Raw genomic sequence first — 17,612 nt, 5'->3', positions numbered from 1 at the left:
ATGACGGGACTGGAAGAGATTATGCTGAGTGAAATACATCGAGCAGAGAGAGTCAGTTATCATATGGTCTCACTTATTTGTAGAGCATAACAAATAGCATGGAGGACATTGGGAGATGGAGAGGAGAAGGGAGTTGGGGGAAATTGGAAGGGGAGGTGAATCATGAGAGACTATGGACTCTGAAAAACAACCTGAGGGGTTTGAAGTGGTGGGGGGTGGGAGTTCGGGGTACGAGGTGGTGGGTATTATAGAGGGCACGAATTGCGTGGAACACTGGGTGTGGTGCAAAAACAATGAATACTGTTATGCTGAAAAGAAATATAAATAAATAAAATCTTTAAAAAAAAAAAAAAGAGTGGTTTCTCCCCAAAATACTTTCAAACATTGGCAGCTTGAACTCGATGGCCCCCAGGGCCCAGGGATCCTTCAACACCCAAGGCTCCCAGAGGTCTGGAGGGTCCCCAGAACATCCCGCACCACCCCCACCAGATTCCTCCAGCTCTGCCCTTAAGGCAAATACGTTCAGTGATCCTGATGACTGACAACATGAGGCAGATACTGCCTGCTCCTCGTGGGCCGCTATCACACGCTGCCTTGTACCCACGCAGCTGGCCATGCTGTGGTTTGTGGCTCACGGGGGCCGAGTCCAGCTCCTCTTTCACCACGTGAGGGCAGTGGGGCCGGGCCAGTCCTCCAGGTTACTGGCGCCATAATTCACTCCGGAACCCAACACCATCCCAGACAGGAGCCCTCCCATTCTGAAGTATTTCTGAGGTGCCAATCCTCACCTCCCCTGAAGGGGTACCCATGGGGTTACCAGGAATCCAATCTCCTAACTGTCTTGGTGAAGAATACCCCAGCAGCCACACAGTCCTGTGCAGAAAAGCAATGCATGTATTTACAGCATTTCACTGCATGAAATATGTGCATTTTTCTAATACAGGAACATAATTTAGGCAGATGTAGCAGCCAAAACTGAAAAACTTCCACCACATTAAGAGTCCACCTCTGTGCATATAACCTCCAGGTAGCAGGAAACCGTCCTCTGAAACTTTCTGACACGGCAGCTCTCAACTGGCGACAGTCACTCACCCTGCAGACTGGCCACACCATGGGCTCCCAGGTGCCGCATTCGGCCAGCTCCCCAGTCAGTGGGCAGGCCCCGACCCTGCAGAGAAATCCATGTTTTCCAGGTCTGCCCTGAGGAGAGAGAGACCCAACTATGCAGGTTAAGGCTTAGAAAAAGGCAGATGCCATGAATGCCCCAACAACATCCTCCTGTCACCCAGCTTGGCCAGACATTGCCCAGCTCCAGGTCCCAACCTCACCCCACCTTCCTCACCTGCCCACGCACAGTAAAAACCCAGTCCAGTGGGGGGGGGGGTACCCAGCCCCATGGAGGTCTAGCCCACCCCACCCACTGGCAGAGCCTTCAGGGTGCAGGGCCACACTCCCGGGGTTCCTCATACAGGTTCATCTGACACTAAGGACTGTCAGACCCTCTGGTACTGCCTACCTCTAGGGGTGCCAGGGCTTCCTCAGCAATCAGGACTTCCCAACTGTGGGAGCCTGGGTGGCTCAGTGGGTTGAGCCTCTGCCTTTGGCTCAGGTCATGACCTCAGGGTCCTGGGATCGGCTCCTCCCACATCAGGCTCTCTGCTCGGTGGGGAGCCTGCTTCCCCCTCTCTCTCTGCCTGCTTCTCTGCCTACTTGTGATCTCTGTCTGTCAAATAAATAAATAAAATCTTTAAAAAAAAAAAAAAAAGCTTCCCAGCTCTATCTCCTGGGAGGTCTCCTGAAAGTGCTATTTGGCCAGAAGCAGCAAATGTCCCCTCTCTTCCAAAGTGAACGATTCAGTTCTTCATGTTTCTAGCCAGAAAATTTACTCAAGGCTTTTATCAATAACATCAATTAGTATAATGCGAAGTTAAAACAACCCAGTAACTCCAACCCCTCTAGGTTATTCCCACCTAAAGAACATTACATTACCAGGGTGGCATCTGGGGGACTCAGTCTGTTGGGCATCTGACTCTTGCCTCCAGCTCAGGTCACAATCTCAGGGAAGGATCTGCCCATTCGGCTCCGCGCTCAGATGGGAGTCTGCTTGAGACTGTCTCCCTCACCCCCTGCTCGCACTCTCTCTTTCATTCTCTAAAATGAATAAGTAAATCTTTGAAGAAAAAAAAAAGAAAGAAAAGAAAAAGAACGAACATTACCAGCAGGCTTCAACAACTGGAATGCACATCAAGCCCGTCACCGCAAGCTGAGGAGGTCGGGATATCAGTGAGAACTCACGCGACACGCCCCTGAGGTGCTGAGAAGCTGGACGGGCACAGTGGTCCTGGGCGGGCACCGAGGGCCAGTTGCCAGACAACACGCGGCTCTTCCCACAGAGTTGCTCTGAATCCTGCTGACTACAACAGGAAATGCTGATGCAAACACACCTGAGAAGAAAGAGAGTTTCACTCCAGGTGCCCAGGAAACATGCTCTTAACAGAGAACGCGCTCCAGAGCATTATAAACTTTTCACATCTTGTAAAAACTCAAAAGCTCACAGGTTAACATACTGGCAGGAATTATGAGTTTTAGGGTTAGGGTTAGCTTCAAGGAACGCAGGGGGCATTGATGGGCATCTCAAGGACAAGTCGGTTTTCCTTTAGGCGACTTCTTCACAAAGCAGATGTACAATGCGCGTGGAGGGGCCGTCAACCAGGTTCACGGTTTGAACAAGTCTGTGTACGGCTCTGCTGGCTCAGAATCTGAATCCGCTTCCTTTGTACACCAGCCTTCCACATGGCGGACTTTCTTCGTGCCTCAGGGAGGAAGAGGAAAGTCTGGGTGTCCTTCTGGCATGGCCTGTCTCTTAAGAAATTCTTACTTAAAACGACCAATGTCACTGTACATTTCGGAGGGCCTGTCCTCAGGCCCCACGGTATCCGGGCAGTCCCTACTCTGCACGAACCCACAATCCCGGACGGACTTCAGCAAGAAACCTATCAGGTCACTCTTCTCACCAACCCTAACCCTCACGTTTCCTCCTAGTAACCTGCTGCCACGAACCCCACTCCGCTCCCCGGTGTGCGTTACCACTCGGCGCACCGCACCTCAGTGGAGCACAACCACCCGCCGCCCACGGCAACACTGCGAGGTCCCTACACCCAACGCAGAAACAGCCCCACGCCCTGAGAGCTGCGCTTTAACACGTCTCCTGGTTTTTGTTTTTGTTTTTTAATTAATTAATTTATTTTCAGCGTAACAGAATTCACTGTTTTTGCAGCACACCCAGTGCTCCGTGCAATCCGTGCCCTCTCCAATACCCACCACCTGGTTCCCCGACCTCCCACTCCCGCCCCTTCAAACCCCTCAGGTTGTTTTTCAGAGTCCATAGTCTCTCATGGTTCACCTCCCCTTCCAGTTTCCCCCAACTCCCTTCTCCTCTCCATCTCCCCTTGTCCTCCATGCTATTTGTTATGCTCCACAAATAAGTGAAACCATATGATAATTGACTCTGCCTGGTTTATTTCCTAAAACTCCGAGAGCCCGGCCGCCCGCCGCCCCGCGCCGCCCCAAGGCCGCCCCCGCCGCGCCCCGCCGGCCCAGACAACGGGGGCCGCGCTCACACCTGTCACCCCAACCGGGGCGCGTCTGCGCACGCGGGGCCCGAGGCCGCGCGCCTCCCGGTCTCACCTGGAAGTGCCCCCAACAGCCGCCGGGCGCAGGGGAGCGGCGGCCGGCTCCCGCGGACACCGCGCAGCCGCCCACCGACCCGAGCGGCCAGCCGCCGGCGCGCGCCTGCGACCGTGGGGCCGAGCGGAAAGTCTGCGGCCGCCTCTTCCTAGCTCCCGACGCACCCGGCCCCGGCCCCGCCCCACGCCGGCCGCGCCCCGGCCCCGCCCCACGCCGGCGTCCCGGCCCCGCCCCACGCCGGCCGCGGTCCCGCCCCTTCGCCGGCGTCCCGGCCCGGCTCCGCCTAGTCCTCCCTCGGGCCCCGCCCCTGCGCTGTGGCCGCGGTCTGCCGCGCTCGCGATCCCCAGCCCCACGCTGGCCGCGCCCCAGCCCCGCCCCTCCGCGGCCACTCGTCCCCGCTCACCCTGGCTCTGCCACGTCCCGGGAGGGCCGCGCCCGCTGCACCGGCCCCGCCCCACCTTGGCCTCGCCCCTCCCGGGCAAAGGCCCCGCCCCTCACGTAATTTCCTACTAACCCGGAAGAGGATTTCCGGAAGCGAAGGTCCTGGTCTGGTGAGTGGATTGTGGTCTCTGAGGCTTAAACCCGGGCTCGTCGGCCCCTTCCTGGCCTGGTTCTCCACGCCCCGGGACCGAGGACTCCTGCGGGCGCCCCAGGCCCCGCAACCGCCCGTCAGACCCGCGGGGAGTCGCCGGGCCCTGCGCTCCCTGGGCCGGTAGTCCGTGTCTGTTGGCGGTCGAAGGCGCCCCCGAGGCCTGCACAGAATCCAGTCCTCCCCGATGCCGCCGCCGTCGTCCTCCGGCGGCCGGGGGTGCGTCCCCGCCTCGGCGGGGAGAGCGGGCCCGGTCCCCGCGCCCCAGACCTGCCCCGGGGCTGCGGTGCCGGCGTGTTCGCGTGCCGGGTCCCGCTGGGAAGGGAGCGCCTCCGTCCCGGAGAGCGGCGCGGGGTGTCGGCGGGGTGAGGAGGAAAGACCGGGAAGGGACGGCGGGCTCCCCGCGCAGCGGCGTGCAGGCCGGGCGGGGCGGTCACGGAGGACTCCCGACAGGAGCAGCGGTCGTGAGGGAGGAAGTGGCCCGGGGAACACAGGTCGGCATGTGAGGGCAGAGCAGCGCGGGAACACGGACAGTCGGGTGACCCGGCCAGCACTGGCGCCGGGCAATGCAAGGGCCATGGCTGTGAAGTCCTAAGTTGCTCTCCTGGTTAACTCAGGTAAGTCACATTCAGACGAGAGTCCGCGGTACTTTTCGTACGGAAGGGTTTCTTGTTGGTTAGCAGATAATTCTACAGCGTTTCCGTGCACAGCTACAGCGTTTCGGTGCGCAGCTAGAGTGTTTCCGAGCGCAGCTACAGCGTTTCCGTGCGCAGCTACAGCGTTTCCGAGCGCAGCTAGTGTTTCCGTGCGCAGCTACAGCGTTTCCGTGCTCAGCTACAGCGTTTCCGTGCGCAGCTACAGCGTTTCCGAGCGCAGCTACAGCGTTTCCCGTGCGCAGCTACAGCGTTTCCGAGCGCAGCTACAGCGTTTCCGTGCGCAGCTACAGCGTTTCGGTCGCAGCTACAGCGTTTCTGTGCGCAGCTACAGCGTTTCCGAGCGCAGCTACAGCGTTTCCGTGCGCAGCTACAGCGTTTCCGTGCGCAGCTACAGCGTTTCCGTGCACAGCTACAGCGTTTCTGTGCGCAGCTACAGCGTTTCCGAGCGCAGCTACAGCGTTTCCGTGCGCAGCTACAGCGTTTCCGTGCACAGCTACAGCGTTTCCGAGCGCAGCTACAGCGTTTCCGAGCGCAGCTACAGCGTTTCCGTGCGCAGCTACAGCGTTTCCGTGCGCAGCTACAGCGTTTCCGAGCGCAGCTAGTGTTTCCGTGCGCAGCTACAGCGTTTCCGTGCTCAGCTACAGCGTTTCCGTGCGCAGCTACAGCGTTTCCGAGCGCAGCTACAGCGTTTCCCGTGCGCAGCTACAGCGTTTCCGAGCGCAGCTACAGCGTTTCCGTGCGCAGCTACAGCGTTTCGGTCGCAGCTACAGCGTTTCCGTGCGCAGCTACAGCGTTTCCGAGCGCAGCTACAGCGTTTCCGTGCGCAGCTACAGCGTTTCCGAGCGCAGCTAGTGTTTCCGTGCGCAGCTACAGCGTTTCCGTGCGCAGCTACAGCGTTTCCGTGCTCAGCTACAGCGTTTCCGTGCGTAGCTACAGCGTTTCCGTGCGCAGCTAGTGTTTCCGTGCGCAGCTACAGCGTTTCCGTGCGCAGCTACAGCGTTTCCGTGCGCAGCTACAGCGTTTCCGAGCGCAGCTACAGCGTTTCCGTGCGCAGCTACAGCGTTTCCGAGCGCAGCTACAGCGTTTCCGTGCGCAGCTACAGCGTTTCCGAGCGCAGCTAGTGTTTCCGTGCGCAGCTACAGCGTTTCCGTGCGCAGCTACAGCGTTTCCGTGCTCAGCTACAGCGTTTCCGTGCGTAGCTACAGCGTTTCCGTGCGCAGCTAGTGTTTCCGTGCGCAGCTACAGCGTTTCCGTGCGCAGCTACAGCGTTTCCGTGCGCAGCTACAGCGTTTCCGAGCGCAGCTACAGCGTTTCCGTGCGCAGCTACAGCGTTTCCGAGCGCAGCTAGTGTTTCCGTGCGCAGCTAGTGTTTCCGTGCGCAGCTAGTGTTTCCATACGCAGCTAGTGTTTCCGTACCCAGCTACAGCATTCCGTGCGCAGCTAGTGTTTCCGTGCGCAGCTACAGCGTTTCCATGTGCAGCTACAGCGTTTCCGAGTGCAACTACAGCGTTTCCGTGCGCAGCTAGTGTTTCCTTGCACCACTACAGTGTTTCCGTGCACAGCTAGTGTTTCCATGCGCAGCTACAGCGTTTCCGTGCACAGCTAGTGTCCGTGCGCAGCTACAGCGTTCCGTGCGCAGTGACAGCGTTTCCGTGCTCAGCTACAGCGTTTCCGTGCGCAGCTAGTGTTTTCCTGCACCACTACAGTGTTTCCGTGCGCAGGTAGTGTTTCCGTGCGCAACTACAGCGTTTCCGTGCACAGCTAGTGTTTCCGTGCACAGCTACAGCGTTTCTGAGCGCAGCTACAGCGTTTCCGTGCACAGCTAGTGTTTCCGTGGGCAGCTACAGGGTTTCCGTGCGCAGCTAGTGTTTCCATACGCAGCTAGTGTTTCCATGCGCAGCTACAGCGTTTCCGTGCGCAGCTAGTGTTTCCGTGCGCAGCTACAGTATTTCCGTGCGCAGCTACAGCGTTCCGTGCGCAGCTAGTGTTTCCGTGTGCAGCTAGTGTTTCCGTGCGCAGCTACAGCGTTCCGTGCGCAGCTACAGCGTTCCGTGCACAGCTAGTGTTTCCGTGCGCAGCTAGTGTTTCCGTGCGCAGCTACAGCGTTCCGTGCGCAGCTAGTGTTTCCGTGCGCAGCTACAGCGTTTCCGTGCGCAGCTAGTGTTTCCGTGTGCAGCTAGTGTTCTGAGTCCAGCTATAGCTTTTCTGTGTGCAGCTACAGCATTTCCTTGTGCAGCTACAGCGTTTCCGTGCGCAGCTAGTGTTTCCGTGCGCAGCTAGTGTTCTGAGTCCAGCTATAGCTTTTCTGTGTGCAGCTACAGCATTTCCTTGTGCAGCTACAGTGTTTCCGTGTGCAGCTGCAGTGTTTCTGTGGGCTGCTACAGTGTTTCCGTGGGCCCCTACAGTGTTTCCATGTGCAGCACTTGGATATATTGAGGACTCAGGTCTTCACATTCAAAACCAGGTTTAAACAGGTCGTCTAATATTCAACACTTTTCTTTTTTTTAATGTGGTTCTGAAGATTTTATTTATTTAGACAGAGCCCCCACCAGCCAGGGCAAGGGGCAGAAGAAGAGGGAGAAGCAGACTCTCCCATGAACGGAGAGCCCCATACAGGCACTCAGTCCCAGGACCCTGAGATCATGACCTGAGTGGAAGGCAGAGAGGCGTAACAGACTGAACCACTCAGGCGCCCCAACAGTACATTTTTTGATGTATTGATATGATGTTCTGGAAAAAAGGGAAATTAAAAGCTTTTAATCAGTGTGAGTAAAACCATGAAATAGAGAAGTTGCTGTTGCTCAGGAGGCTGGAATAAGGTCTGGAACCTTCAGCGGCAGGGGTGAAAAGGGCAGGCCTTGTCACTATTGAACACAACTCCAATGCATGCATAAGGCCAATGCAATGATAGTTTATTCTCCCCAGGCCTCTCCTTCTGTCATCTCTGCCTAGCCCAAAACACCCACACACAAAGCACAAGACCTTTGGGAAAGGAAAGACCAAGAAATTTTAAAATAAGCAAAGAACAAACATCTCTCCAACGGGGAGGTAAACCTTGGTTTTGGGATGGGAGGATAATGTGCAGTGAGTGTTAATAGATGGGAGAGAGCCTGGGAGCACAGAGACAGGAGAACTCCACATCCTCCCTTGGTAATCCTGTATTCAGCCTATACCGCAAGAGACTGCAAGGATTGTAACTTGAAAGGGAGGGTCACACAGACTCCCATTCCCCTGAATGCCAGGTGACAGGTGGGCTTCAGCAGGAATCGGGCATTGTGAAGCACAGGGCAGACACTTGTTCCTCTCCATCTGCAAGTTTATCATCCCTCTTCCCTGGTGCTTTAGTAGACCACAGAGAACCACCTAGTCCACATGCTGATTTCCTCCCCACAGTTTATTCAAAATCCTGAGTGGCACATTTTCCAAACTAGGAGAAAGATGATGATGATGGTGATTCAGGACCATAATTATTAGCAGAATTCTTTTGAGGAAGAAACAAATTATGTTTATCTCCCAAGCACAGAATCACATAAAATAAAACTTTATCTTTTCTTGACATGAGATACAAATGGGTAAGTTAAACCTGCTTTTATTTATGACTCGTTATTACTTGTCCATGAAATACACTTACTTCTTATGGGTGTTTTAGGGGAGGAGTTAAAATTTATAAATGCTTTCACAGACAAATACCCAAAATCAAACATCGAAATTCAGGGAAGTTTCAGCTAATGCAGATTTCAGTGAACAATTTTCTAAAACTTCAGCTGGAGTAAATAAACATCCTCCTAAAATCCTCTCATTCTTTAATTTCTGGAAGTACTACCCCATAAAGATTATTAGACATGAGTTCTGCTGTAACCCACATATTCCTGCAATTTTCTGATGCAGGGAATTTTAAGGGGTAAATTTGTAAGGTGGGTGCCTTTGACCCTGAAAATGAAGTAAGTCACTTAACTGGCTAATCTTACCATTAAATGCATTTTTTTAAGATTATTTATTCATTAAAGAGAGCATGAGCTGGGGTAGGAGCAGACTCCCCACTGAGCAGGGAGGTGATGTGGAGTTTGATCCCAGGACACTGGGATGATGACCTGAGCCAAAGTCAGATGCCCAACCGACTGAGGACCCAGTCACCCCCATAGAATTCAAACTTAACGATCTTGCTTCATAACCAAAAACCCAGTCAGAACAAATCTAAAGGCCAGTGTTGGTGGAGACAATGATGGATGATATGTGTATCCAGAGGGCTGGACAGGGAAGTATAGGGATGGAGTTGAGACACCAGAGAGCTGAGGAGTTAGGGAAACTGCTAATAAACAAGCGAATGCCTAAGTCTGGGAAATTTCACAGTGCTTCCGCATGTGGCAGGTGCAAGAAATCCTGGAATTGGAATTGGAGGGAACTGGCTCTTCACATTCTTCCTAAATTGAGAGTATTGCTTTCGTTTCTCCAAGCAGTAGTAGAGCCTTACCTTTGGAAAGCTGACCTCTTCTCCCTGTTTCCTTTGGAGCACATTGCATGTTTCTGTCCGGTCTGCTGGGGATTACTTCCAAGTGGAGTGGTCTTCGTAACAAATGTGTATGGACACTGTGGGCAGCTATAGTTTAATTGGCTCCTTTCTTATTCCTCAGCTTTGCCTCCTGTTGCTGAGAGACTGTGTATGAGTGAAAACCCAGAAGACACTTGGCAACTGAGCTACTAAGAATGGACTCACAAGTGAGTAGGGAGTTATTCTTCCTACTGAAATAGCGTGTCTGTTGCCATCATGTGGACATAAATCCCACAGGCATTCATGTTCTAAGTACACTCAAGTTTTTCAAGCTTTCCAAGAACTGTGGAATGGTCATGTTTGGTCAAGGACTCATCATGTGGTAATCTCTTTCCCAATGTTACGCTGAGATATCTCAGGTTCAGTTAATGCCCTACATTTTCAGGAGACATGAGAGAAGTTTTTCTTCATAGCCATCCCATGCCCTAGTTGGCACCAAAAATGCACTTGTTAACCATTTTATTAACTGTAGTGGGCTTAGGATTCAGGTCAGTACAGGTGATAGAGATGAAAAAGGAGCATAACTTTACAGTCCAGTAGAAAGGCAGATGTTCCCACATGTGAGCTCTGTCAATGCAGTATTATATGTGCCGGGGGTGGGGAGGTTGTTGCTGATTAATACTGAGGGAAAATGAATGACGGTCATGCCAGAGAAGCCAAGGAGGAGTCCTCCTTTCTTTCCCCCAATTTAAACCTCTTAAAAGTTTTGATAGGATGTGTTTGTACTTTTTGAAACTTATAAAAGAGAAAACTAAAAGTCATTACTTCCTTTATCCCAAATCCTGATTTTTTCCCCCTCTTTATAATTTCCCTTAGTTCAAATTTGGTAACTGGAAACAATGTATAGGGAATATTGTTTTCTTAACTTTGTGATTCAGGAAAAGGAGTATAGGAGGTAAAATGAAGCCCAAGGACCCCTGGGAATTTTCGATGAGCTGAAGAGACAGGAACAGTAAAGTGGCTTTAAGCATACTTGAACCGAGAGATGAGATAAAGAAAAGCATGATGATAACAGATCCCTGGAGGGCCTCAGGAAATAGGAGGGGTCCGGACACTACTATCCTTCCTTAGGGAAGTCTCAGCCTCTGGCTCACGCTCATGAACCATTTGTCCTTATGCTTTATAATGAACCATTTATCTTTATGCTTTATAATAAATACCTGTTATGTGAAGATTAAAGGATGTGCTGCTGATTTCATATCCTGTGTGGATTCTGTTCAGTTTTACAGAATTATGGACACTGTTTCAATACTCTGGTAGTTAATGGATAGTAAAACTAGAAGTTGCATTTAAATGTTTGCTGTTAGCATTTACTAGGTCATTGGATCTTTAAGAACTCATAAAAGATGATCATGATAGATGATGAAACTGAGATCGTATAGGGGCATAATATTGTCAAAGTACTTTAAAAGTGGCAGGTTGTGTCATGAGTCCATAGATTTACTTGAAATTGGTGGAAAATAGTGTTTTAGTTTTAATAGTGTTCCAGAGAGACTATTATACGCATGATCTGGAAGTCTCACTTACAAGTTTATTGCAAAACCCACAGGTTAGATCACACCTCATTCTATATCTCTGTAATGAAATGTATGTATTATGAATGTGTCTGGGTATATGTGAAAGTCAGATGTCCAGGTGTGCACTGAAGATGACTGAGCCCAGCATTCTGTTTGAGCTTCCTGTACGTGCAGCCCCCACTTCCTTAGTGCCGTTGTCTGGACTATCTGCCCCTGAATATTGGCAGGGATGGTCCTGTCTGAAAACATCCATAATCTTCTAGGAATCAGTGACGTTTGAGGATGTAGCTGTAGACTTTACTCAGGAAGAGTGGACCCTGCTGGACAGGTCCCAGAGAAAACTCTTCAGAGATGTGATGCTGGAGAACATCAGTCACCTGGTCTCAATTGGTGAGTCTCTTAGTGTTACTATGTATGTATATTTCTAGTCACTCATTCACTCAACAGCTTTGTGGCTAAGACTCCTCATTTCTCACTGAAAACTGTCCTTCTTACAACTCACAACAATCTTCACATTGTACTTTGATTTGTCATCCCACTAGAATGTAATTTTCTTCACAGTTTCATGTCTTTCTTGCTGCTCAATCTCTACAACACCCAAACAGTGGTGGGAATTCATTATTTTTGAATTGGTAAGTAAATACATTGACTTTTTAAAAAAAAAAAAAATTTTCTGGTGGGGACTGATCAGACCATGGTATTAAAAAAAAAAAAAAAAAAACCCAGGAGCACCTGGGTAGCACAGCTGGTTAAGTGTCCAACTCTGTTTCAGGTCAGGTCATGAGCTCAGAGTCGTGGAATTGAACAATAAAGTGGCTCCATGCTCAGTGCAGAATCTGCTTAAGTTTCTCTCGCCCTTTTCCCCTCCCCACACTGGGTCTCTCTAAAATAAATAAATCTTAAGGAAAAAAAAACAGGTGGTTTTCCATGCAGAATCTAGATTTTCTGGTGGAGTTTTATTTATTGGGTTCATTTAGGATATAATACTCAAACACTGTGAGAACTTACATCTTCTCACTGTGTTAAAATATTGAAGATTGCACAGTTGGTCTCTGAACTTAGTTAGGCATCAATAATGACAGGTCATTAAAGTCTTTGGGAAAGGTCAAGAGTTAACCTTCTGTTGGTGAAGGACTACCTATGTTGTTTTCAACATACTCTTACCAGAGAGGACTCTCAGAGGTTACCTCATTCTTTCCCATTAGTTGGCCCTACATTGATGATCATGCCATGTCCTACACAGAAGTCAAAATTCAATTCTCTTTTTTCTATGAACAGGCAGACAGCTCTACAAATCTGAAACGATTTCCCACTTGGAACCAGGAGAGCACCTTTCAAAAGGGCTAGGTTTGCTGCAATGCCAGAGTCTGGGTGAGCTACCTTAAGAGCTACTAAGTGAGTGAGTAGGCCCTAAGAATCATCAGATAAAACTTAGCTGCTTTTTAAAAAGATAGATAATATGATAGGGGGAAATATTTTTAGATATTGTCATTATATTTAACAGGTGTCAATTTCTGTTCCGTCTTTGGGAAGGTAATAATTACGTACTATTGAAGTTAAAATACACCAAATGTCCCTTTCCATGATTTTCTTATGTGAAGATTTTCCCTCTCTTTTCCTCCCCAGCTTGCCGTCTCCATCCTACTTTTCTCATCTTTCAGTCCTGAAAATGTCAACTGTTGATGTCCTATGTGTTTCTTCTCCTTATGGTATTCCTTAATTTGACTTTCTTTCCCATCTCTGTGTCAGTATTCAAAACATATTCCATGAGCATTTAGTGTCTTCAGCATCTTAATTCTGTGTCATTATTGCAATTTTTTCCCCAATCATTTCAGATAGGGAAGATGATCTTAAAAAACAAGAAATGATACTCATGCAACATGTCTGCAAGAAGGACACAGCATTAGTCAGTGCAATGGTAAGCCTCAAGGGGATGAACCTGTGCTTTGAGAAATGTGGGTATTGAATAAGGAAGGAATTGGGCACCATTAACCAATCATAATTTAAGCTGGAATCAAGGGTTTTCACAGCAAGAAGTTTTGGTTAGTTTTATTTTAGGGAAGAAATTAATCTGAAGTCAAAACTATAACCTGAGGTCTTGTAAACAGCTACATGGTCATAACTTACATACCTAACATTTGAAACACAGTATTGTTTTGAAACATTGTCTTTAATCAGGTATCTCTGCATTTGGGCTACTAAAAAAAAGAAAATTTCTGTGCTTGCTGGAGAGGCATACATATATGTTTATGTAACTAATGTAGAGTGTTGTAGGACTCTGTCCCTGAATGATGACTATAGAATTTATATGTAGATGAAGGAAGGAAGGAATAAATTTGAGGAACTTTTTCAACAGTTTCTCATTTCCTTTTGAATAACAGAGATCTCACACTCAGGAGAATCCTTTTGAATGCAATGATTTTGGAGAAAATTTAACTGAAATACTAACATGGACTCAATATGTGGTACCTAAAATGGGAAAGAATCCCTGTATCAGCAAAGAATGTGGAAAAGACAGCAGTTGTTCCCCATCATTTAATACACGTAAGCAGAGTCACAGTACAAGTAAATCACATGAATGTCTTCAGCGTGGGAATGCCTGTATTCAAAGCTCTGCCCATAGCCAAACCAGTACTACTCAGAATGGAGAGAAAACATTTGAATGTCATGAATGTGGGAAAGCCTTTGGAAAAAGTTCTAACCTGAGGCGACATGAGATGATTCACACTGGAGTGAAACCACATGGATGTCATCTGTGTGGGAAGGCCTTCACTCATTGTTCTGACCTTAGAAAACATGAGAGAATTCACACTGGAGAGAAATCATATGGATGTCATCTGTGTGGGAAAGCCTTCAGTAAGAGTTATAACCTTCGGCGACACGAGATGATTCACACAAGGAAAAAACCCCATGAATGCCATCTGTGTGGGAAAGCCTTCACTCACTGTTCTGACCTTAACAAACATGAAAGAGCTCACTTTGGAGAGAAACCATATGGATGCCATCTATGTGGGAAGACATTCAGTAAAACTTCGTACCTTAGACAACATGAGCGAACTCATAATGGAGAGAAACCGTATGAGTGTCATCTCTGTGGAAAGGCATTCACTCACTGTTCTCACCTTAGAAAACACGAGAGAACTCACACTGGAGAGAAACCCTACGAATGTCATCTATGTGGGAAAGCTTTCACTGAATCTTCCGTCCTTAGACGACATGAGAGAACCCACACTGGAGAGAAACCGTATGAATGTCACCTCTGTTGGAAAGCCTTTACTGATTCTTCTGTCCTTAAAAGACATGAGAGAACTCACACTGGAGAAAAACCATACGAATGTCCCCTGTGTGGGAAAGCTTTCAATCACTCTTCTGTCCTTAGACGACATGAGAGAACTCACACCGGTGAGAAACCATACAAATGCAGTGTATGTGGAAAAGCCTTCAACAGAAGCTATAATTTTAGATTGCATAAGAGAATCCACACTGGAGAGAAACCATATAAATGTTATGTATGTGGGAAAGCCTTCAGTAAATATTTTAACCTTAGACAACATGAGAAAATACATGTAAAAATAATCAGTGTAGACAATTCACCACCTATAGCTTCAAACTATAAACACTCTTGAGGGCTCAAACACTCAAGAAACACTAGGTTTATAATCGGTGTGGGAGAGCATTTTTCCATCCTTACTACTTTACTCAACTGAAGGTAATCCCAAGTGAAGAGAATCTGCATGTGGGTCACACCTGTGTGACCAAACCTTCACAGAATGGACTAACATGGAAGAATATAAATGGAGAATGGAAGGATTTTCACCCACTGTTCTGTCGAACAAAATGGAGAAGTGGCATGTCAGAGAAAACAGGTCTGTAATTAATGCAGAAATACTTTCCTTCATCCTTTAAATAAGCAAATTGTGCAGCAGAGTCTCTAGACCTGTAATCACCATGCACTCATTCATTCAGCAACACATCTGGCATGCAGAAGTCTGCTATAACCAATAAGGGGGGGGGGGGACATTCCTAGGAAGACCGGAGAATTTTGTTGCCAAAGGGCTGTGTTCCATGAGAACTAGGACATAAGGATTGAGGACATTTGGAGTATCCTGTGTGCAGAAAGCCTAAATTACCTGACCTAACAGTAATGTCTGTAGTGACAAAGCACTCCCTCTACTAATGGCAAACACCAGTTTGGCATAGCTGAAAGCAGCAGCAGAAGAGACAAGCCTGCCTTGCCCTTTTCCCCATCATAGCAGCCACAAATGCACAAGACACCCAACTGAGGAGACCTCTGCATCCCAGGTCGCCCCACAAAAGGCAAATGCAGAAAGACGGGAGACACCAGGTAACAGGCCAAGTCGCTGATCCTACTCACTTGGACGTGCTTAGGCATCCTTGTTCACACATGGCAAAAAAGAGAATACAGATGCTTATAATTAATTTATACCAGTATGAGTGAGGATGCAATGCCCTTTTCAATCCGTTTCAACTGTCTCCTTTGGTTTGAAGAAATCATTGTTGTGTTTATCGGTGTTTCCTCACCCTAATTTGCTTGCTGTGTTTAAAGTCTTAAAGTGACCTGTGAACATCACCAACAGAATAGTGCTTCCCAAACCTAGAACTATTGAGTCTCTCCATCTTCCTGTGTTTCTTATAACTTCTTTTTTGTATAGTAATATTACACATTTTCTTCCTAACTCCAAAGATACATGAGAATTTGTTCCATCACCTTTCCTACTGCTTTGCAAAGATGTTTTTGTATTTTTTAACTTTGCACATTGTCTTAAAAAGAGGAGGAGACTTACATTGATGTGGTTTTACCCAGATGAGTTTATTATTCTCTTCAAGTGAGGAAACATCACTTCTTCCATCCAGGAGCTGAAATATGCTGGGGCTAGGCAGCAGTTTTGATTTCACTCAAGACATTAATGTCTTCCAGGTTGTTCCTCTAGATTTATGAAGACAACTCCCAAAGTACTATAAACTGAGAAGACAAAATGCTTTTCCTCCTTATCCCCACCTAACAACCTATGGGGAAAAGGATCCCAGGGTTGGAGAGTCTCTGTATTTCTATCAGCCTATCTCCATCTACTTGCTATTTCCTCATAGTGGTTTTGTGCCCATGATTTTCAGTGTCTATACAAAGCAAATTCCCAGACTTGTGGAAATTGGATGGTCTCTTCATGGTTCTTACAGTCCTCTCTGATTTCACAAATCTCTGAATTTAAAACAGTACAATTTTTATTTGATTGAATCTTTAATTTCCTGTTGTCTGTCTTGTCTCTACTCAACAACTTATCTGGAAGCAGAAGCCTCAGTATTTCACTTGAACCAATTTCCAGTTGATTTTGTTTGAGTCAGGACAAGCTGCCTACTTCTCCGGACTGTCCTTCTGTGGTGTTCATTTCCAGGTGCTTCAGTAGAAGAAACCGGTGTGAATATGATGACCACATCGGCGGGCTTCCCTCTCCTCAGGTCATGTCATGTCATGTCACCCAGAGAGGCTACACTGTGGTGCCGCTGGGCAGTTGCTTGCGTCCTTCACGAAGGGTTCACTGCTGCCACTAGTTAGTTGGTACAATGCAAGCTATTCAGGGCCAAAACAGAAATAATTCACCTGGACATACTTCAGACCAAAGAATGATTTATCTCTAGGTTTAATGCGTAATATATTTGTTAGAATTTTAAAAACAGTTAACTATTTATATAAGAAAAAAAATCTCCACAGTTTACAAGTTGGAATCACATTAAAAGTCTGATAGCTTCTCATGGGAACGTGGTTTGGTTATCTGCACTTTCCTAATTTAGTTTCTTGGGACTGTGTTTATGTCAAACCATACGTCAACCATACAAACCAGTGGGACTGCCTTCTGATGAAGGTCCAGCACAGGGCTGGAGCAAGTGGAAGATCGCTGAAGACCAGGTGCATTACCTCTTTTTGGGTAAGAGTAACAGTCTCACTTTACCTAGATCCCCATTCCCCAAAAAGGGCGCGCCTTGGTGCCATGAGAAAGCATTCTGGCCCACATTCTTTCCCACAGGGAAAGGGAGAGCATCTGAGTGAGTGACCTCTAGCCAAAGAAACCCAGGTCTTTTCTGCACTCCCTACAATACCAGGGTGAGCTACATAAGCTGGGGCTGGGAATCCTGTGAAAAGAGCACGTAAAGGTCTTACAGGGTATCAAAGACATGGCTCCTACTAACTCCACTGCAGACTACACCCCCCAGTGCTCAGTGCACATCACCCACACATCTCCAAACCTGGTGCTCAGCTCCCTGAGTGCACTCCCAACTGCATCCAGACTGAGGCCCTGCAGCTGGCTAGAGCATGCAGACAGCACTGGCCCCACTCTGTAGGACTGGGAGTCAAACAGGAGCACTTTGGCAGCACACTAGGGAAAGCAAAAGAAGGCTGTCAGCACCTGGCCCAGCCTTGCAGCATTAAGAGAAGGCCTGCAATCAGGAATTCCACACCCCCCCAAGAGGAGACCTGAGTTTGGAGCAGGGCCACACATAGAAAAGGTATGAGAAACGATACAGCAAATACAAGATTTGAAAGAACATAGGTGTGCATGGGTGGCTTGGTCGGTTAAGCCTCTGCCTTCAGCTCAGGT

General features: G+C 48.5%; 1 protein-coding gene and 1 long non-coding RNA gene across 15 annotated transcripts; one reads left to right on the top strand and one right to left on the bottom strand.

Moving 5' to 3' along the window:
- Window positions 1–874: 874 nt before the first annotated feature.
- LOC309855219 lies at window positions 875–4,166 on the bottom strand. 11 transcript variants are annotated; one of them, XR_014306667.1, is made up of 5 exons: window positions 4,091–4,159; window positions 2,556–2,813; window positions 2,296–2,444; window positions 1,990–2,170; window positions 875–1,200 (listed from the first exon to the last, which is right to left on the bottom strand). It is a non-coding gene; the product is annotated as an uncharacterized lncRNA (long non-coding RNA). The 11 variants fall into 11 exon arrangements; XR_014306668.1 differs by having other exon boundaries at window positions 1,990–2,151; window positions 2,568–2,813; XR_014306669.1 differs by having other exon boundaries at window positions 2,568–2,813; window positions 4,091–4,158.
- ZNF596 (zinc finger protein 596) lies at window positions 4,132–16,773 on the top strand. Of its 4 annotated transcripts, none has more exons than XM_082715297.1 (7): window positions 4,132–4,238; window positions 4,730–4,893; window positions 9,564–9,648; window positions 11,262–11,388; window positions 12,277–12,369; window positions 12,834–12,916; window positions 13,380–16,773. In XM_082715297.1, exons 3-7 carry the CDS (start codon window positions 9,637–9,639, stop codon window positions 14,622–14,624), a joined length of 1,560 nt encoding a protein of 519 aa, XP_082571423.1. In that variant the 5' UTR covers window positions 4,132–4,238; window positions 4,730–4,893; window positions 9,564–9,636; the 3' UTR covers window positions 14,625–16,773. The 4 variants fall into 4 exon arrangements, with proteins under 4 accessions (XP_082571423.1, XP_082571425.1, XP_082571426.1 ...); XM_082715299.1 differs by having other exon boundaries at window positions 4,164–4,238; window positions 4,736–4,893; XM_082715300.1 differs by having other exon boundaries at window positions 4,164–4,238; window positions 4,736–6,117; window positions 7,194–9,648.
- The last annotated feature ends 839 nt before the right edge of the window (window positions 16,774–17,612 follow it).

This window comes from Mustela nivalis (genome assembly GCF_964662115.1).
Source record: "Mustela nivalis genome assembly, chromosome: 20".
NCBI classification, from domain to species: Eukaryota; Metazoa; Chordata; class Mammalia; order Carnivora; family Mustelidae; genus Mustela; species Mustela nivalis.
The sequence above is the reverse complement of the archived record's forward strand: the minus strand, read 5'-3'. Positions and strand labels throughout refer to the sequence as shown.